Source organism: Peromyscus eremicus, chromosome 4, assembly GCF_949786415.1.
Source record: "Peromyscus eremicus chromosome 4, PerEre_H2_v1, whole genome shotgun sequence".
Classification (NCBI taxonomy): Eukaryota; Metazoa; Chordata; class Mammalia; order Rodentia; family Cricetidae; genus Peromyscus; species Peromyscus eremicus.
The window spans coordinates 54,188,019-54,207,103 of record NC_081419.1 but is presented as its reverse complement, the minus strand read 5'-3'; the positions used below and the strand labels follow the sequence as shown (position 1 = coordinate 54,207,103).

The 19,085-nt window shown below is 45.5% G+C and overlaps 1 protein-coding gene across 1 annotated transcript in view; it reads left to right on the top strand.

The window, feature by feature from the left end:
* The window catches only part of Pde11a (phosphodiesterase 11A), a 232,951-nt gene extending 219,312 nt beyond the window's left edge, over positions 1 to 13,639 (top strand). The window contains exon 18 of the mRNA XM_059260747.1: positions 12,219 to 13,639. Coding sequence (XP_059116730.1) covers positions 12,219 to 12,374 — 156 coding nt within the window. The 3' untranslated portion in view covers positions 12,375 to 13,639. The remainder of the gene's footprint in view (positions 1 to 12,218) is intronic.
* Positions 13,640 to 19,085: the final 5,446 nt, after the last annotated feature.

The following is a 19,085-nucleotide window of genomic DNA, read 5'->3' as shown; positions in this document are numbered from 1 at the left end:
GCCCACTTACTACTACAGTTAATTAGTCTCTGACTCTTAGGGAAACTTCCAAACACTTGCTTGTAAATAGAGTAAATGCTAAGAGCATATTCTAGAATCCGTCCTTGGAGGCCCTGCAGCACTGTCCTCGGAACACTATTCATACTAAAGGCACAGGTTTGCAACTGTGTTTATCTCCTACACATACACCCTATGCATTGGGGTCTCTCAGACTCAAGGCACACGAGAAAAACATTTTTAAGTAAGAAAATGAATATTTGCAGTTCACCAAACTCAAAAATTTTAATGGTCCCCTTTACACATTGAATTTTGGGGAAAAAATGAATTTTATGTATTTCTATAAAACCTCAGGTGGCCTAATTTTATTGGAAAACACTCTGATGTGTAAAAAGGTGGATTATTACCATGTGGCTACATTTTAGTTACATGTCCCGACCACCTCTTATATGAAGCCCCATTCATCAAAAGCTGCAGCTTTGGGTCAGCAACCATTCCTGCCAAGTCAGGAGTCGCCCTCACAATGAACATGATTGATGAGCTACCAGACTGCTCTGAAAACCCAGCCACCAGGATAACCCAGGACCCTGTCCTAGAGGGGCTCATTAGAACAGAAGGCACCGTTCTCAGCTCCTATTCACAGGAGCTGTCCTTCAGCCAGCCTGTCAATTATTCCTCATCGTCCTTGTTTTATCTTTCCAAAGCAAGGTGGAAGTGAATTGTAGATAAAAAAGATTCACCATCTATACCTAAAATTTTTTGAGATGCTGTTGATGTGGCCTTGCTTTTTGAACTATCCATGCACCATCAGGGATTCTTAAACAAACCCCTTGCAAAAGAAGGGTACTCCTCTGTCATTGGTCCTGCAATAAGACAGGAAGTGGCTTGTGTGACCAACACACCAGCTAAGATCCCAGATAAGAGGATGCCACAGGCCTTGTACCCAAGCAGGCCTGGACTGACCTGCCAGACCTGATTTACATCGAACCTAGCCAATTTAGGGTTTATGAATCTGATTTCCCCAGTGTCAGGTGCATAATCTATGTAAACAGACCCCAAGACACCCACCCACTGCACGGATGTGATGTTAAACCAGTAAAGATGCAGTGCTCCTGGCCTGGCCTCGAAACCAAGCCCCACCAGTTACTCAGTGGTTCATCATCTGCTCTCTAGAATACAAGCAATGGGCAGTCCCAGCACAGGATACACCCATAGATGGTGCTCATTCAGCTGCACCCTGTACAGTCCCCACCATGCCCAGCTGTATCATACAGCCTGACATTATGGAAATAGCCGTGCTTTAATCCTGGGAGTCTAAATTTCTTGCCTCATTAATTCAGAATGTTAATGTCATCGTGAATATCTTTTCCCGCAAAGAAATCCCTCGAGCATATAAAGAGGAAAGCAGAACACGCCACTGTGGGGTCAGAGCAGAAACAGAAGGAAAGAGCTGGATTGTATGTTAACTTTCACGTGCACTGGTAGTTCTCTCCAGCCCTGGAAAGAAAACGACCTCTTTGTAAGTTATTGCTGGTATCGTAATCAGCTTCCAGGGTAGACACCGGAGCGCCATCTCCAGGTACACTATGGGTCGACGATGCCCTAAGATTCCAACTGCTGATCTGAGTCATGCTTGCTCGGGGTTCTAAGGAGCCTGTCTGCCCTTGGACGAAGCATTATCTCTGTGGCTTTGTCACCTTTACTGTTCTGTGGGTAACTATCACCCATTATTTAGATTTTTGAGATCTCCAGTCTCACCAACACACACACACACACACACACACACACACACACACACACACACACACGTGCACACACCTGACAATACGTTTTAGTTTCTGCAAACCTCTCACACAGCCAACTTGTCATTGCTCAGTAGTAAAACCCACAAGTAGAAAAATCATCTTCCCCGGTTGGACAAAGCAATCCACCCCGTATGGGAAGCACGGTGTAATACTGAATTCACACAAGGGGGAAGTAGCTTGCTGCAGGGTTTCCTTTCTGGGTTCACCTGGATCGTGCCAGGCCAAACAACGACCAGCAGCTAGCCGGCTGACCCCTTTGTGTCCCCTTCCTTAAGAGCTACAACTGTGTGTCACATTGATTGTGCCACCAGAGGGAGCCGCCAGCCTCCTTCAGTGCCTGCCGGGCTCACAAATCAGGACAGGATGAGACTGGTCAACCTTCTAAGAAAAATGGTCCTCTCTGCTGAGCAGGCTGGGGCTCGGGGAAAGGGCAACACCGGCCGCTTCTTCTTGACTCTAACTGGAAGTGGGAAGGGCTATGGGTGAGTATCAGCACTATGTTTCTACGCTGAGGAAGGTGGGACACCCATGAGCCAGAGCTAGTTCAGAGTTGTTTTGGGGAGGAATTCAAATGAGACCCGGAGATGGAAGAGTGGGAACAAAAGTCAGAGTGCTCAGGTTAGTTTAGGCAATCATGGGATTTCGCGGCTCATGTGGTGAGGGAGCAGAGAGGGGCCGTAGGTGTGTAGCTGTCCCTAGGGGAATGGGGGTGGGGGGTGCCAGGGGCACATGTTCTCTCCCCTGCCTGCCCTAGCGGGGTTCTAGTTATCTTGACACTTGAATAATAATGTCTTCCCTCTGTTGGGGTGTGTGCGTGTGACAAGTTTTCCTACTGGATGGTGGGTGTTGCGCACTGTCCAGTCGCCCATCCTCTGAGAAGGGAACCTAGACCACACACTCTGATGGCTTGCTCTGCACACAATTTGGGCCTGGCTAAAGAGTGGCCCAGTGGTTAGCTTTGAATGGAACTAGGGCCTGCCAGGCTCTGAAGTCACATCTCTGTCATGATAGCTCTTACTGCACCACAGAAAGAGGAGGAGGGCTTTCCAGGTCAGATTCTGCTAAGGTACTGACTGACTTGACTTGGGCCTCAGGCACATTTCTAAACAAATCACTGGGATACTCCTGTGGCCAGCCTGGAGGAGGGGGAATTCGTGGAATAGGCTCTGTACTCAAGGAAGTGTGGCAGGCCAGGCTTAGCTTCTGCTGACCATGAGAGTTCATTTATAACCCACTGCTAAGAAAATAAAAGTTAAAAAACACACACTCATGTACATGAATACACACACACACAAACATCTCTCTCTCTCTCTCTCTCTCTCTCTCTCTCTCTCTCTCTCTCTCTCTCTCCCTCCCTCCCCCTCTCCCTCTCCCACTCTCTGCAGGAGATCAGTTTGTTTAAGAATCAAGGTGATTAAAACATCCTGCCATCTTCACAGTCTGTCAGAAAACAGAGGCCTAACTATGACATCATTTATATTCTGCCACTAGTACAGATAAAAATAACCCAGACTAGCCCATCTGCACCGCTATGCTATGGCTCCTGCACAGGCATGATGACACCTAGACCTTCTTTATCCCTTTTAGCACATGGCTGCCTTGTTAAAGTTTAGCTCACCATCACAAGATAGCCACTGTAGCTCCAGCCATTAAACTGAAGTCCCAGCAACAGCAAGGAGATAGGGATAAAGGCGAGGAGAAGCACCTCCCAGCTGAGTGTGAGCCTTTCAAGCATTGTCCCTGAAGTTCTGCCTATGAATTCTGCTTGCATCTCCCTGACCGTTGATAAGTTCAAGGAAGGCTAAAATGCATACCAGACAGGCAGCTTGCAAACTCTGCTAGAAATGCCACACTGTCAACAGAATAAATGACTGTGTCCCCAGATAGGGCAAAGGTTATAAGGCCAGAGTCTCTTGACCCTTTCGCTGTGGTCAAGGAAGAAGGAGGAGCAGTTGATAGTGCCCTCTCTCAGCTGCTGTAAGGCCACCGAGTCACCTGCGCGAGTCACGACCTCTGCAGGGGCTTGTTCTGACTTCCACCCCTGTTCCTGTCACCAAATGTCAGCCCGTAGCTTGACAACCTTTGAGCCTGTTCCTGATTTGCAGGGTGGCGTCCCTCCTGCTGACTCCTTCACATGAGTCAAACCACTGCAGGACTGGAGTCTGTTGAGGACATTGATGGGGGATTATATTCTTTAGGATGGGCAAGCAAGACCATTTTTCCTGTTTAATTCTCATCTTCAGGGGTGCGCCACACAAAATCATATGTTGACGTCACAATTATGGCCATTGGTGACTACTGTGGACTCTGGATTCAGAAATCCATGTCCAAACCCCAATACTGTCTTCCCCAGGCAAATCATGTAACATTTCTGGGCCACCCACTTCTTTGTTGTTGTTTTTGTTTGTTGGTTTTTTGTTTTGTTTGTTTGTTCGTTGTCCAGAAAATGGGAGAATAAGGATGTATCTCCTGCTGGTTTCATTGAGGACTTAATAAGGAAAAATCATATGAAGCATGGATACAGAACCTGACAGAGTTACATGTGTAACAGATGTAAATATTTATTCTTTATTTCCAGACTTCTGAAAATGATACAAATAGATGCTCTAAGGCTAGCGTTACTGTGAAAACATTTCTTTCAAGAAGTCTGGGCTTGCTTCTGTATTCACCACTACTGTTTGGTTATTTGCTTTTCCAAGTACGGCTTCAAAACGGCTGGGAGCCTCATATGGTAGTTAATACATTATCTTAAGCAATTTAATGCAAATTAATTTTTACACAACCTTGAGTTTCAAAAGCCATTGGACTGGGGAGGGAAAGAGTGATGTTTAGGAGGCTGTTTGCTGTCTCCATCTGGACCCTGGAGCGGCCCCATCTGCTCTCACGGGTACCACCAGCTCTCAGCAGCTCCCCTGCCAAACAGCATACAGAGCCTTTAAACTCAAGAGCACGCTTGAGTGCATGGAAAGACCAGTGCTTCGGGTTTTCTAGGAAGCCTCAGGGAATTACTTGGGCATTTCAAAGTTCTGGTTTTGAACTGTCACCCAAGTTAGACATCAGGTTTATAGTTTGTTTTATTTCCGGATTTCTTTCTCTCTCGTGATCCGATAGGGTCACAAGAATGACAATTCTCATTCTCTGATAGGATTTCTCAGGCTGTGTTTGAGAGCTTTGGGCTTGTTCTGCTGAGTAAATCGGCACTCAGTGGGAGCCACATTTCAGGAGGAAATGGCAAGTTTGAGACCTTTTGAGAGCTGGTTGGACTGGAGCAAAGGGGAGGCAGGGAGACTAGTTAGGATGCTGTTACAGAATTCAGATGGAGGAGTATGGTACCCTGAAGGCAGGCTGTAATCCACAACAGACAGAAGTAGAGGCCCTTTGGATGGGGAGTAACGCAGGCTGGTGACTTCGGCACGTAAGAGAGAGGGCAGAGCTGTGAATTTCAGAGTAGAACCCCTGCATGGATGACAAGGCTCAGCTCCCGAGAGAGTGGCCCTGTGAGCAGATGGGGGTCTGAAGGAAGGTGATGAGTTCAGCTATGCATGGTCAAGTCACTGTGTCCAGCCATGACAGCATGTGGGAGAGGAGCGGTTCAAATATGACTCACGGCCGACTGTATCATTACAAAGTGGCCTGTCCAGTCCCGGGCTGTATCTGTTAACCCATCAGTAATCTCTGCCTTTGGAACCTAGAAGTTCAGCGGTTCACTAGTCTATATGTTAAGACTCACACTTGGCTGCTTCATTCTGCAATTACACACCGGAAATAGAAGCCTCCTACGTTTTTTCTCAGAGATGTGCTTGCCCCCCGTGACTCATCAGTCGTACGAACCTGAGAGGATCTGAAGGCCTGCCACTGTTGGTGTGTCCCTTGCCCCTCTTGCTGGAGGTCTGGGTGTCTATGTCAGCTGCACATAGTGCCTACACTTTTCCATTCCAAAATTCCAGTCCCCAAAGGACCCCTGACATTTTCCCTCAGAAAGGAAACAGTCGTAGCGGTAGAGCAATGCCACAAAACAGGCCTGAGGTGAGCGCTAACTCCAGTTGTCCATTTCATCAAAAACCAAGGAGGCAGAGATGCCTAACATGCCCTGGGTTTGGCCCTGGGCAATTAAAAAAGGGGGAGTATTTCGAAAAGAACTTTGAATTCTTTCTGTTCCATAAATTGTCTCTCAGTTTCTAATAGTTCTCTTTTATAAGGTACTGGTAAGAAATGACAGAAAAACGTGGTCATGTTGCTAGCAATTTGGAACTGTAATTCAACAACAATGATCTTCATCTCCAAAAGTGAATATCCAGCTCAGACAGCTTCCTTGGATATTGTTAAAGTACTGGTGATATGTTTGGGTGTGTTCAGGTGCAAAGCTCGGCCTGGTGTGAATTTGGTTTCTCTTGGTGCCATTCCAACAGTGGAGTACCAGCTACCCACCGGGCAGAGGGGCTTTCGTTGTTTCTAGGAGCAAGCCAGGCCCTTTATTCACTCTTGTCCCACATCTTGTCGAGATCCCAGAAGTGACCGTGGTCAAAGGTAGATGTACACCAAGCTCAGATGGTGGCAGGTATGGATCACGGCAGAGGGGAGAAAACCAAGTTAGACTGTCAGCCGCTCAGTGAGCTGAAGGAAATACAGTCTCAGGAATGATAGCACTAAGAGCTCTGTGTTCCCCTGGAGGTGGAGCTTCTAAGTTGGTTTGTACAGCTGGATTGGGCAGCGGGGTCAGAACATGTCAGCCTCTCTCTTAGCCACTCTTGTTAAGACTAAGAAGCCGGGCGGTGGTGGCACACGCCTTTAATCCCAGCACTCGGGAGGCAGAGCCAGGAGGATCTCTGTGAGTTCGAGGTCAGCCTGGACTACCAAGTGAGTCCCAGGAAAGGCGCAAAGCTATACAGAGAAACCCTGTCTCGAAAAACCGAAAAAAAAAAAAAAAAAAAAAAAAAAAAAAAAAAAAAAAGACTAAGAAGCCATTGGTCTGTGACAGGGAAAGAAAGAACACTATCTCCTGGGGTCACTGTAATAGGAACTAGATACTTAAACTTAAATAAAAAAGCAAAGCAGAAGGGCTCTGTTTCTGTGCAGAGCTCACGGAGTGGCCCAGCCGTCAGTCAGCGTCCCATTGCTACAGCAAAGCACCTGCTACACAGAAAACAAGAGAGGGTCACATCTTTAAAGTACTAAAAATAAAATATAAAAACATTTTAAGTATGGAGAATATGATTGCAGAGCTAGATGGCGTGCATCCGGGTCTGCATTCAAAGGCAGATGATGGGATGCTTCTGAGAGAAGGCCAGGCATGACTTGAATGGCCAAGGAGGACTAGTTATCTAGGGAGGGAACTGCCACACAGTGCTTGGTAAAACCTCCTCAGTCTCTCACTATATGACGACAGGCAGGTCATCTGACCTTGCTGAGCTGCAACATCCTTACCTCTAAGGAGATGACAAAGGGACCTACCGTGTAGAACTGCCGTGACACTTCGTGAGATGACAGCAGCAGACTCCCGGCCCTATCCTGGTGTGGCGGGTGTTCACTGTACAAACCCTCCTTGTCTCCTCTTCTTCAATGTCATCAGAAATGGGAAAGGGGAGCATCATCCGGCCCAAGGAAGGCATCCTCTCTTCCTTTGCTAACAAGTATGCTATAAGGGCTCATACCACGTGGTGGGAAGCTTGGTTCAGTTAAGCACTGTGCTTCTTGATCAGGATGAGTCTGCAGAGAGCTAGCAGTATATTTTATTTTTGAAATATTTTTGGTTAACACAACTTAGGTAATGGGAGGGGACTATTACTAGCTTCTAGAGTGTCCTATAAAGTGAGCCCCCACAGAAAATATTTATCTGACCCCTAACACCAGTAGTCCTGGGGTGGAGACACTGCAGTAACCAATCAGTTTTTTTCCATTATCCTCTGAACTGTTACAAACAAGTCCTTTCATTTAGATCTTTGTTCTCCTCCATTACAAACTAACAGCAACACAGGTGATAATAATTTGGACCTCATAAGGTCCTTGAGAAAGTTAGCTGTCAGCATGCCAGAAACAACATGGCCTGACACAAAGAAAACATCCCGTAACATGTAGTGATAACAGTAAAAAAAAAATCTGTGAGATAAACAGAGCGGCAGCGGCGGCAGCGGAGCCAGAGGCCCATGAAAGACCTAGAGAGTGAGTCAGCTGAGACATCGATGGAGCCATTCCCCGGGTGGAGTTGCTTTCGGGGACTGGGAATGGGTGAGGGATCCAAAACGCGCTAAAGCAACGTGTTGTGATGCTCGGGAGAGATTGAGCGCCCCGTGTACGCACCAGCGACTGGGTCATGGAGAGAAGTCCAGATCTGTGTGTTCTTAGCTTTCTCTACGCTGCTCTTTCCAAGGCCCTACTCTAAACAATAGCTAGAGTCTCTATTTTCATTCTCTTGTTAGCTTGGTTAATATAAGCTTCTTGTTCTATATCTTAGACACTGTTTTTATGTATTGGTTTAGCAGAATCTATCAAAATGCAAATTCACATACTCTTTGACCCAGAAATACTAATTCTATAATTTGACCTTCTGATAGTCCTCATCTACAAAATGGCTATGTACAGGATATCCTTGACAGCATAACTTAGAAGGACTAAATGTGAACAAGACTTCATTTTGATTAACAACAGAGAACAAGTTTAACAAATTTGACAGCTTTAGAACACCAGGTAGCCATAAAAAAAATAAAATCTCAGTTTTTACTTATCTAGGTAAAAATGTTTCTTGAGGGCTACACAACAGCTGGCCATATCTATTGTCTCTTGGGGTAACAATTCAACAGTTGGGTCAGTGTCGAAGGAAAACTTTACACTGTGCCTTTTGTACCCTTGTCTATCCCTTGAGCTATGAGAATGTTACTTATTGAAAATATCAATAAAATATAGAATAAACTACATGTGCTAGTCACAAGAAACCTCAACAATGGAGTGTGACTTTCAGAGCCAGGAAGGGAGAGTCCCTCAGCCACCCAGATGGCTAGATACAATGTATGCCCCCTCATGCAAAAATCTCCCAGGTGCTCCTGATGGATTGAGAGAGGCCTAGTGGTATCAATAAGGTTGTCCCAAGACACAAGTTGTGCATTCCAACTTGTAGGACCAATTAGATTTTCACGGGGTCAACACAAGAGTCATGAGTCTGACAACGCTCTGAAAGAGCCTGCTTCAAAGGGAGAGCCCCAAGGATTAGGCCCCTGGGAATACGGTACTGGGCCATAGACCTGAGCTCAGCACAAGAAACAGTATTCTAAAGCCAAATGGTGAGATTAAAGTGGACCCCCTTGGGAGGTAATGTGCTTATTGCTCCTGGGGCATTTAAATAGTGACTGAATGACCATGCACAGGTATACCACAGAGAAGTTGGGCATCCATCCATGAGTCCTTCATGGGTGACAGTGGGTACTGTTTCTCTCTCTCTACATGAGGAAGGATTCACTTTCCCAGAACCATCAGGAATTACCTGCTGGTGGCAAGCCTTCAGGAACATCCACATCTCTGTCTCTGCAGGTACTCCAGGCGGTTCTCTTGCTCATAGCCCCCGGCTGGCAGTCACCATGAACCTTGGGGCTTAGGTTTGCAGATATTCCTTCCTCTGCAGATCCCCCACATTTATGTAACAAAATTATAGTATCAGAGCAATTCCTCCAGACTGGAACTTTGCTGCCTTTGTCCAGAATTAATACTTGTCCTGAGGGAAACGATTGTCCCTGTGGTGATCCTGTCTTAGGAGAAAACAAAGAAAAAGAAGGAATTCCGAGAAAGCGGCATCTCTCCCCGACCCCGGTGTTTTATTGCCCACAAAGGAAGGAGAGGAAGAAGAAAGAAGAAAATCTAAGAGGGAAAGCTGTTTGGGGCTAAGCCAAAGAAACTTAAGTGCTTTAAAGAATAAATTGGTGGAGTAATTCGAATCATGGGCAGGTGCTAGGAATGTAATTTAGTAAATGCTCGGGAACCTGCCAAAGAAGAGAAAAATGTGTTGCTTTTGAGATCATTTCCCAGCAGCTCCATAAAAGAAAACTGATTACAGGAATTTAATAAGTAAAACAGAGCCAGAAATAGTGTGATCAAATGAGTTTTTAATTACATTTCAAGCAGAAAAAAAATTTCAATTTGTGCTCCTGGGATTAAAAAAAAAAGTTCTAGAGAAATGCTTTTGTAGCAGGAAAATAACATATACACTAATTTCCATAGGAATTACAGTAGTCAGTTTAATTAAAAGGCTTGATCAGAATAAAGAGAAGCCCGTGCCAAGGCACACTAAATAAGACCATGGCAGTCATCACTGCCTTACACTGTTGTCAGAAATAAGTAAATAAACAAACAGACAAACAAACACTGAGCATTGAACAGGATTTGGGCATCTGCGTTTTTCTAGTGGAAATACAGGGAATTTTTAGTCACTGGGTTATTATGTTGCTTTGCCTTACTCACATATGAAATAAATGGTACATCAGCTTTTAAATGAGATGTTTCTAGTTAGTGTGACAAAGATCACCGGAAAGAACACACACACACACACACACACACACACACACACACACACACACAGAGCGGGATGAGAGATGGATGAGAATAAACTTTACAGAGCATCGATGTGAAGAGAAGAGTCAGCTCAACCAGCAAAGGGTCTCACTGTTCATCAGATGGGTTTGGGGGTAGGTCGGGTTTACTGACAAGTCATCTGAGCTATGCTTAGGGGAAGGACACTCTGCCATCTATAGGACATACTGTTCTTCAGATGAGAGCTGCAGGCCGCTCCTTAGCCACGGGGCACACCTAGAGAGTGCTTTGCTATGTGTGTTCCATGTGATACTGATAGTTATTATTTATATTTATTTACATGTAGATACTTGATAGATGTCTTTGCTAATCATGTTTCATTGGTCGAATATCTTGAAGTCTTTCATAATAAACAGTAAGACTTATTCCAATACAGGGGAAAGAAAGACAAAGTATTAGGACTAAGGTTAGAGCTCAGAGGTAGAGCACTTGCCCTGCATGTACAAGACCTTGGGTTTGTTCCCTAATACCACAGGTAAACAAATAAATAAAAGGCATTTAACAGAGAGGAAAGGAACTCTAAACTTTTAATTTTACAGCTTAAGTTTAAAAACTTCCCAATAGGACAGAGACTAATGAGGCTTTCCGAGTTGGGCAGGGTGTTCTCCAGGCCCCGTGGCCTGTAAGATAGTTATCTACTGATAATTAGCCTGAGCTTTCTGAATCGTTCTGACCTCAGTTCACAGGCAATGTCTTCAACGCCCCTCCCTCCCATAGTGCCCCATCTCTGGTAGACTGATTCCAAAGCTGCAGAAGGCTCTTGCACATCAAATTCAAAGGAGACAGCATGCTGTCGAGATTCTCATTCCACTGCCGGGGGCCATCCAGGGCTTCTGAGGTCAGAAGTCACTCAAACCACTTGCAAGTAGGGACCCCTTCTCTTCAAAAGGATACATTAAACACAAAAGGAAGTATTTAGAAGGACCTCTGGCTCTGGGGCAGTTGGGGACCCTGAAGCATCAGTTTCACGAGCTTGGTGACTCATCTGCCTTGTCTGATCACTGCCCACATTTCTCCTCTCCTCATCCCCCACACTCCTCTCCATTCTCTCTTCCCTGCCCCTTTCCCTTCCCATGAAAACAGATGTTTGGGTGAAAGGGAATATAAGGTCTAAAGGGGCGAAGTCACGAACACTCGGAAAAGTAAATAAGAGGACTTGCAAGCAAGCTGACCAGACACAAAGAAGGGCAGGACTCTGGGAGGGACACAAAGTCATGTCAGCAGGCTCCCGTGAAGACCTCCCCTCCCCCGCACACACCCAGAAGAACACTCAGGGCTCTGTTACCCTTTCACACCGTTCAGACCTACGTTACTCCATGTTCGTGTGTGTGTTCAGCATGGCCCCCACTCCTTTTGCCTTTGGACAACGAGTCCCTCCTCTTGTCTTAGGAATTTTCCTGGTCTTTCTTAATGTGGGAGAGTTTATCAGGCCTCTGTGTCAGAGCCACTGCAAGTTCATTTTTGAAAAACCGAAGTTCACAGTCTACTGATAGGCAAAGCTCTCCCTGGCAGGCAAAGCTACGGTTAGCAATAGATAAGGGCGACCTGCATTTTTGTTTTCTGTTTTGTTTGACGGACTTGCAACCTCAGACAGAGTCTCCAAGGCTGCCTTTCCCTTGAGCAATACATCGCTATCTTCTTGTCGTTCTCAGCACGGGCTCTACAAACAGAACATGCTAGTGTTGCATGCATGCCTGCTTCTCAGCAATAGTTTGTGTTTACCAGAGTCATCATTGCCTTTCATATAACCAGTTTCCATTCCCCTTTTAAACAGAAGCGGGGAGAGTATGCACGTCCATGACCCAGGTTCCTCTCTCTCCACCCTTTTCTCCTCTGCTCTAGGCCTTGGTGAAGGTCAATGCAAAGCTGAAGCCCATGCTGGATTCAGTGGCTGCCAACCGAAGGAAGTGGGAAGAGTTACACCAAAACAGCCTGCAGGTCTCTGCTGCCTCCCCGGTCCCTGCGAGTCTCAAGGTGGCAGGCGAGGACAGAATGTAGAAGACCACCCAAGAGCCTCTGCGCAACCCTGTGGCCTGGAGGGTCCTCTGCAGCCTGACGGACCTGCTTCCGCAGCCACACCCATCTTTCCTTTCAGCTCGGACAGTCCTGAAGTGTAGACTGCATAGACTGGACCAGGAAGCGCACCTGGAAGTGTGCTTGGCAGCAGAGGAACAGAAGGATGAGGGACAGAGTCGGGCAGAGAACATGACCCTCGACTTTCCGTGAGGAACCCACACCACTGGATTTGGATCCATGAACCTGAGGGCTATCAGCCCCACTCCTGCTGAGTTGAGGGGACACCGTGGTAAAAGCATCATTAACACTGCTTTATGTTTGGCTCTTTTCTGTTAAAGCATCTCCCTTCTTTGCAGCCTCTCCTAGAGCAGACCTTTGTGCCAGACAGTCCCAAGAATCCAGATTTGCCTCTTAGGTGTTTTATTTCTAATCCGACTGTTTCTTAGTGATGCGCTAGGCCGTTGGTCTCATTTGCCTGTTGGATGAGCGCCCCCCCCCTCCATATGAGCACCAACTAACCCCAATCTTCCCAAAGAGTCCACAGTAGGAACGCAGTGGGTGTGTTTGTCGGATTGGTGTTACACAGGATCCGTAACTCTGCAATGAGATTATGGTTCGCTTCTTCAGTTTTGGAATTCAGCCTTCATTGTAGACCAAGCATAGGAGGATGGATTAATAATTTTATTAAAGCCGAGGCAAAGGGGACTCTACTGCCATATGTAGCACAAGTAACGTATGAACACTGGAGCTGCTTCCAACAGAGAGAGAGATTCCCCAGGCCCGGAGGAGCCCGGCGACTGAGCACAGACTAGCTTGAGGTAAAAAAGTTTGGGAATAAAATTTAAGGTACCTCAAATTAAAATTTTTCCTTAAGTGAAAAAAAAAAAGAATATTCTAGAAAGGCCATGAGATAACATCTATACAACCTATATCCTCTAGGAAGTCAGGTCTATACCAGGTGAAAAAGCTATTTTAAGTAGATGTGGTGACTAGAAAGCTGCTCTGATGCCCAGTTCACAAGAGGCACTAGGGACAGGGTCTGTCTTAACAAAAAACACTGGATGTGCTGTCCTTCGCTTTGCATCACGAGCTGGGTGACTTTGGACAGGTCACTACATCTCTCTGCTTCCCGCATTGTCAAGTGAAATGACACTAGGAACTTATCTACAGAAATCTTAACATTAAAATCCGTTGTCCAAACAAACTTTCCAGGATTCCCCAGGACACAAGATAGCCGAAAGCTGAGATCGTCCGTTTGGAGCCGAGCTTGGGGGTCCAGAGCCCACAGGTCTTGAGGGTCCAGAGGCCCTACAAATCGTCGTCTCTTTGTTCACGTACATGGTGCTCCAGAGAGAGATGCTGAGCACTCTGAAAATCCCCGGGGATGTGAAACTTGAGTCAGCCCAGCTCTAAACTATCAAACGCAAAACATTTGTTGCCTGCTTTCACTGATCACTCTCAGTTATTAACTTTACTCACATCCAAAAGAAATGGTGGTCAGATGTTTGAAGATGGGGGGGATAAAATGAAGGTACCAAAACAGGAGTGGAGTGAGCTGGTAAGAAAAAAGGCGGCTTTGTTATGGCAAGAAATACAATAAAATATAAACCAGGCAAAGGGTGGGGCCAGAAGATAGGGACTAAGGCAGATGGTTAAGACAACTGCTAAGGAGAGATGAAAGTCATCCAAACCAAGACAAAAGGCACTTACATTCCCCCCTCCCCCCCAAAATGAGGGTGCAGAATCATGTCATCAATTGAGCAGGAAAGAGAGACAATCACACAGGGAGAAGCTTGACAAAGGAGAAGGAACGGGCGGGCACACTAAGAAATAACGTTGCTAGCTGCCCTTTACAGCTGTGTCTGCAGGGAAGGCTGGGGAGACTCGGCGGGGAATGAGTGCAGAAAAAAATTGCCTCCGCAGAGCAGGTAAAAGGAGGCTGTGCAGATTTATGGATTTGATTAAGCCAGTTTTCTGAATCACTCCGCTATAAAGGAAAATAGCTTCTGCAAAGCTGTCTTCCTCCTTCAGGTGAGGAACAAAGGATGGGTGGAGTTAGGAACAGACCCTGGTCTGCAAGATCATTGTGTGTCTGCAGCTCCGAAGCACCGCAGGTGCTTCTGGGTAGTGCACCGCACCATCACATCCCGTTTATGTCGCGGACGGGAATCGAGAATCAGTCCATACGAGGCTGCAGTGAGCCCACATCTGTTACCCTTCCTAACAATAAATAAATAACCGGAAAAGGGGATGCCAGTCCATCTAAAGCAAAAAATTTCAAGCACGTGCTTTACGATAAAACTGGACCCAGCGTCTTCCAGAGACCGCCAGCAGCAGCGAGACAGCCGCTCCCCTCCACCCTGAACGTTGATGCTACATATTGCTGAGGGCAACATAATTTATAGCACAAACCCCACGGCTTCCACTAAGGTTGAGTTTTCCTCTCATCTTCTTGCCTTTTTATTGGCTTCACTGCACGGTTGCCAATAGCAACATCCATTGGTAGCAAAGGGAGTTCAACACCATTGCAATCTGCCAGACAGTGGAGCCCTGACAATGTCAACCATCAATCAAGTAGCTGGTTGTAATTGCCTCCATCTATTTCTCCTGTCTCAAGGTATCTTTCCTATTGTGGGTCAAGATTCAGAAACTGCTGACTAATGCCCCATGTTCCTCCATGACGATGGAGAAGTGGGGAGACATGGGAGCCCTCTTGATGCCAAACCCTAGAGGTCAGAGGTTGGAATTCTAGGACTTGAAGGTATTTTTAAAGCTCTTGTACAATGATTTCTTTCCCAATGAACGTGAGTTATGTGCGATCCTCGTCTACCTTTCCAAAGCACAGAACGAGGAAACTTCCCAATCCTTATTGTTCACTGTTTCTTGCTGGAGAAAGCATTTGAAATGTGAGCCCTCTTCAAAGGGGGGGGGGGGGACTCAACAGACAAAATTGTCTGCTTCCTCGGGTCTCTCGGCATGAACAGCTGAGATGACTACTCATTTTGTATAAGATGTATTTTTTCAGAAGTTATATCTATTCATATTAGTAAGTATGTAACTAATATCTGCACAATCTATAACACAGCTGGTGATCCTGGTAGGTGAGGAAGCTTGGCAAACCACCAAGGGTACCTGCAGGTACACAGGGTACACAGCAGAACAGGACTCCGTCCTAACTGGCCGCCAATGGGCCCATCATCTTGGGACTCTGCAGCGCTTCAGGTTTCTACCTGTTAAATAAAAGCCCCAACTTTTATTCAGTTTCTGCACCAAAGGACCAAGCTATGCTTTGCTTTTGAAACTTCATTCAGGTAATTTTCTTCTTTCTGCTGCTCAAATAAAATAGAAGCAAACTTGGGAGGGTGGTCATCTCCCTGAAGACAGAGTGAACGTTTGCATACAGAGGGAGTAGACACAAAAACACCCTTCCTACAAAGTGTCTGAGCCGGCTTCTGATGAACGTGAATGAAACAGTCATCAACACCTGCCTGTAAGTGTGTATTCTCTTATTTCATAAACAACAGCTTTAGATTATCTCACATCATTGAGTCCCATATGGGAATCATTCGTTTAGAAGTGAATTTATAACGATACCCAGCAAAAGTAAAAATGATACATGTCTGGTTCTGAAACTTGAGGGCCTGCATGCTTCCAGATACTCTAGGCTTGCAAATATCTTGGATTTAAAATGATCTTGGGATTTTTTTATTAGTGCAGTAACAATAGTATGTTTCTGGAATTCAGTTGCCTTTTCTGTATATCAAAATTTAGCATACTTTAATGACAAGTCATTTAGACTGATTTTACTCGATTTACTTTGCAGTACCATTATTTTTAAACCCATTTCTCTTACTGACCCTTGTGAGTCACAGAAAGACCAAAAAAACTACAGTGGTAACCTCCAGTAATAGAAACAACTCCTCTCAAGTGCAGCAGAAATCTAAACCTGTTTGGATAAAATTCAAACATAAAGAAAAATGTGTTGCCATGGGGGGAAAGACAAAAGATTCATTAAAGCAATGGAATGTAACCAAATTTGGGACTCTGAAAGCTTTGCCATGCCTCCCTTAGTGACTTTCTGCTCTGTTTCACAGTAACAGTCTGGAATTGTTATTCCACCATGTAGTGTCAAGAGCTCCCAAATCCCAAATGCACTAAGAACTTAAAGGTTAAGTCTGGCTACTAGAAGGCCAAGGTGTCATATGCTTCCTAAGTCAGCAGTTCTCAACCTGTGGGTCACAACCCCATTGGAGATCAAATATCAGGTATCCTGTGTCGTATCAGATATTTACATTATGATTCTTAACAGTAGCAAAATTACAGAGATGAAATAGCAATGAAAATAATTTTGTGGTTGGGGGGGTGTCACCACAACATGAGGAACTGTATTAAAGGAATACAGCATTAGGAAGGCTGAGAACCCTCGTCCTAAGTGAACAGTGATAAAACATGGATAGCAGAAATAAAACAAGGTGTGTCTGGAGAATTCCATGAAGGGCATTAGGTTTTGACAGTGCCCAGAGTTGTGTTCCTGTGATTTTAGGTTGTACATACTTTGATCTTGAATGTCCTTGTGTGTTTGTGTATCTCAGCAGCACTAAAGGCAAATGTTCATCTATGTATCAATCTGGACCAACCAATGTTATTGAACGTGTACACGGGTGCAGAAATGTTTGTTTAGCAAATGAACTACCTGCTGTGAGGAAAAGGCGTCTTCTTTGAGGCTGTCGTTTGCCTGTGTTCGTTTCCGTGGAGATGTGTGTTAGTGTGCTCAGTTTTCTTTGGCTTCAGTACAGATTTAGATTAAATCATAGTTAGAGAAATTTTAAAGCATAGCACAGTATGGAGAGAGAAGTCCAGTTTACTGAGTCCCATCCCCTTGGAGGGCTGTTGCTTTTGCCATTTTATTTTTATTTATAATGATCTAAAGAGAATCCCCTACTGACTTGTTTCCTAATGACTGTTGTTTTACACAAAAGAAGGGAAATACGTTTGTTCTCAGCGGGCTTGCGTGAAGCCCCCTTCTTTGCGTGGTTCCCAGGCTAATGCTGTATTGTAAGAACACTTGGTTAAATGCTGCTTGGCCATTTCAGAAGCAACTACCCACGGCTTTGAAACAGGCTGCTTTAAGAAAATGAAAACGTCTTGTTTTTAATAAAGTGCTTCATGTTTAACTAACATTCTGGAATAATCTTTGTGTTGAGGGCCGGAAGAAGGATGTGTGCGTTCTAATGCCTGCTCGTTAACTTTGGGACCTCACTTTTAAAATAAAAGATTTTTTTCCAATTATTGAAGGTTTTCTGGAGGTAGGAGAATTCTGCAGCCAAAAGCTGGTCCCTGCGTCCGCTGTGCATTGCTTAAATTTGCATGGGCAGTTGCCGAAGGGGGGAGGGGGAGGGTGTCATATCTACACAGGGCTGACAGCCACAGTGATGTGATAAAAGTGTGCAATGGCTTCGGTGCTTAAACCTTAAAATTCTTACACCATCGTGCCTGTTCTATCAGAACGAACGGCAACCAACAATCCAAAGCCCCTTCAAAGGACTGGGGAGGAGGCACCCAGGGAGAGAGGGAAGAGGTGCAGTGTGGCCCTCTACTGGACTGTGTAAGCCATCACCAGCGCTGCCCGCCACAACCCGTGGCCCCTTGGTGCATTGCAGCCTGCGGTTCTGCAGAGCTGGAAATAAGAATCTCTAACCCACGGAAGGTCTGCGGGGGGGATTAAGGAGGGAAGTTAGGCAAAGCGGGCCTGGTGATGCAAGTACCGCATAAGCTCTGGGGCTTGGAGTAGCTCTTTGTTTGAAAGTCTGGTCGATGGTTTCACCAATCAGGAGCCACAGTTTTGCCTTCTCCGCTAACCCCTTAGGCAAACCACAACACTGCTACACAATCCAGAGAGGTTAATCTGGTGACGCTGTAAATCTTAAAATACAAGCTACTTGATCAAAATCAGAGTCCATTCAAGAAAGAAATCTTGTTTCGACATTGAGGAAGGTTCCTCTGAAAGGTGAGCCCCTAATGAGATGAAACGGCTTTCCAGCTAAGCGTGATGAACCCTTGTTGACTCAGCATACAGATGTCCCCAGAGCTTCAAAAGACTGAACTCAGGCCCCTAGGAGTCCGTCGATGGCGTTACAAATTTGGCACTAAATTATTCATTGCTTCCCTGTTCAGAGTGGAGATGGGGGTTGAGAAGACTAGAATCCTTTGGGACTGAGCTCCCAAACTAGCCATCCTGAAGAAAATAGTCAGGAACCATCTGGGGAAAGAAAATAGGAACTTTGCAAAGGACTTCCTTTCCCAAGGAAAACGCTTACACATGGTTGTGTGTGAAACACTCATGGATTAACAATGTACCAACCACAAAGGATCACATTCACTGGGCAAGACAATGTACTTCCCAGCTAACTGTAAAAGAGAATGCTAAACACATTAGACATTTGATCGCTTTGTATTTTGACCGGAAGAATTGAAGTATGCTAAGAACCAAACATGCTTTTAGCTCTGATATTTTTGCCTAAATTGAACTCTTCCTGGTAATCATGCCTTCCTTAGTCTGTCAATCATTAACTCCTTTCCTCGTGTCTCTAGCACTTTATAAGCACCACTACATGTCCTGTTGCTGAGAAAAAGTAGTATTGCAGATTTGCTTTTGATATATACTCCAGCTTTTCAAGACCCTATTGTAAGCAA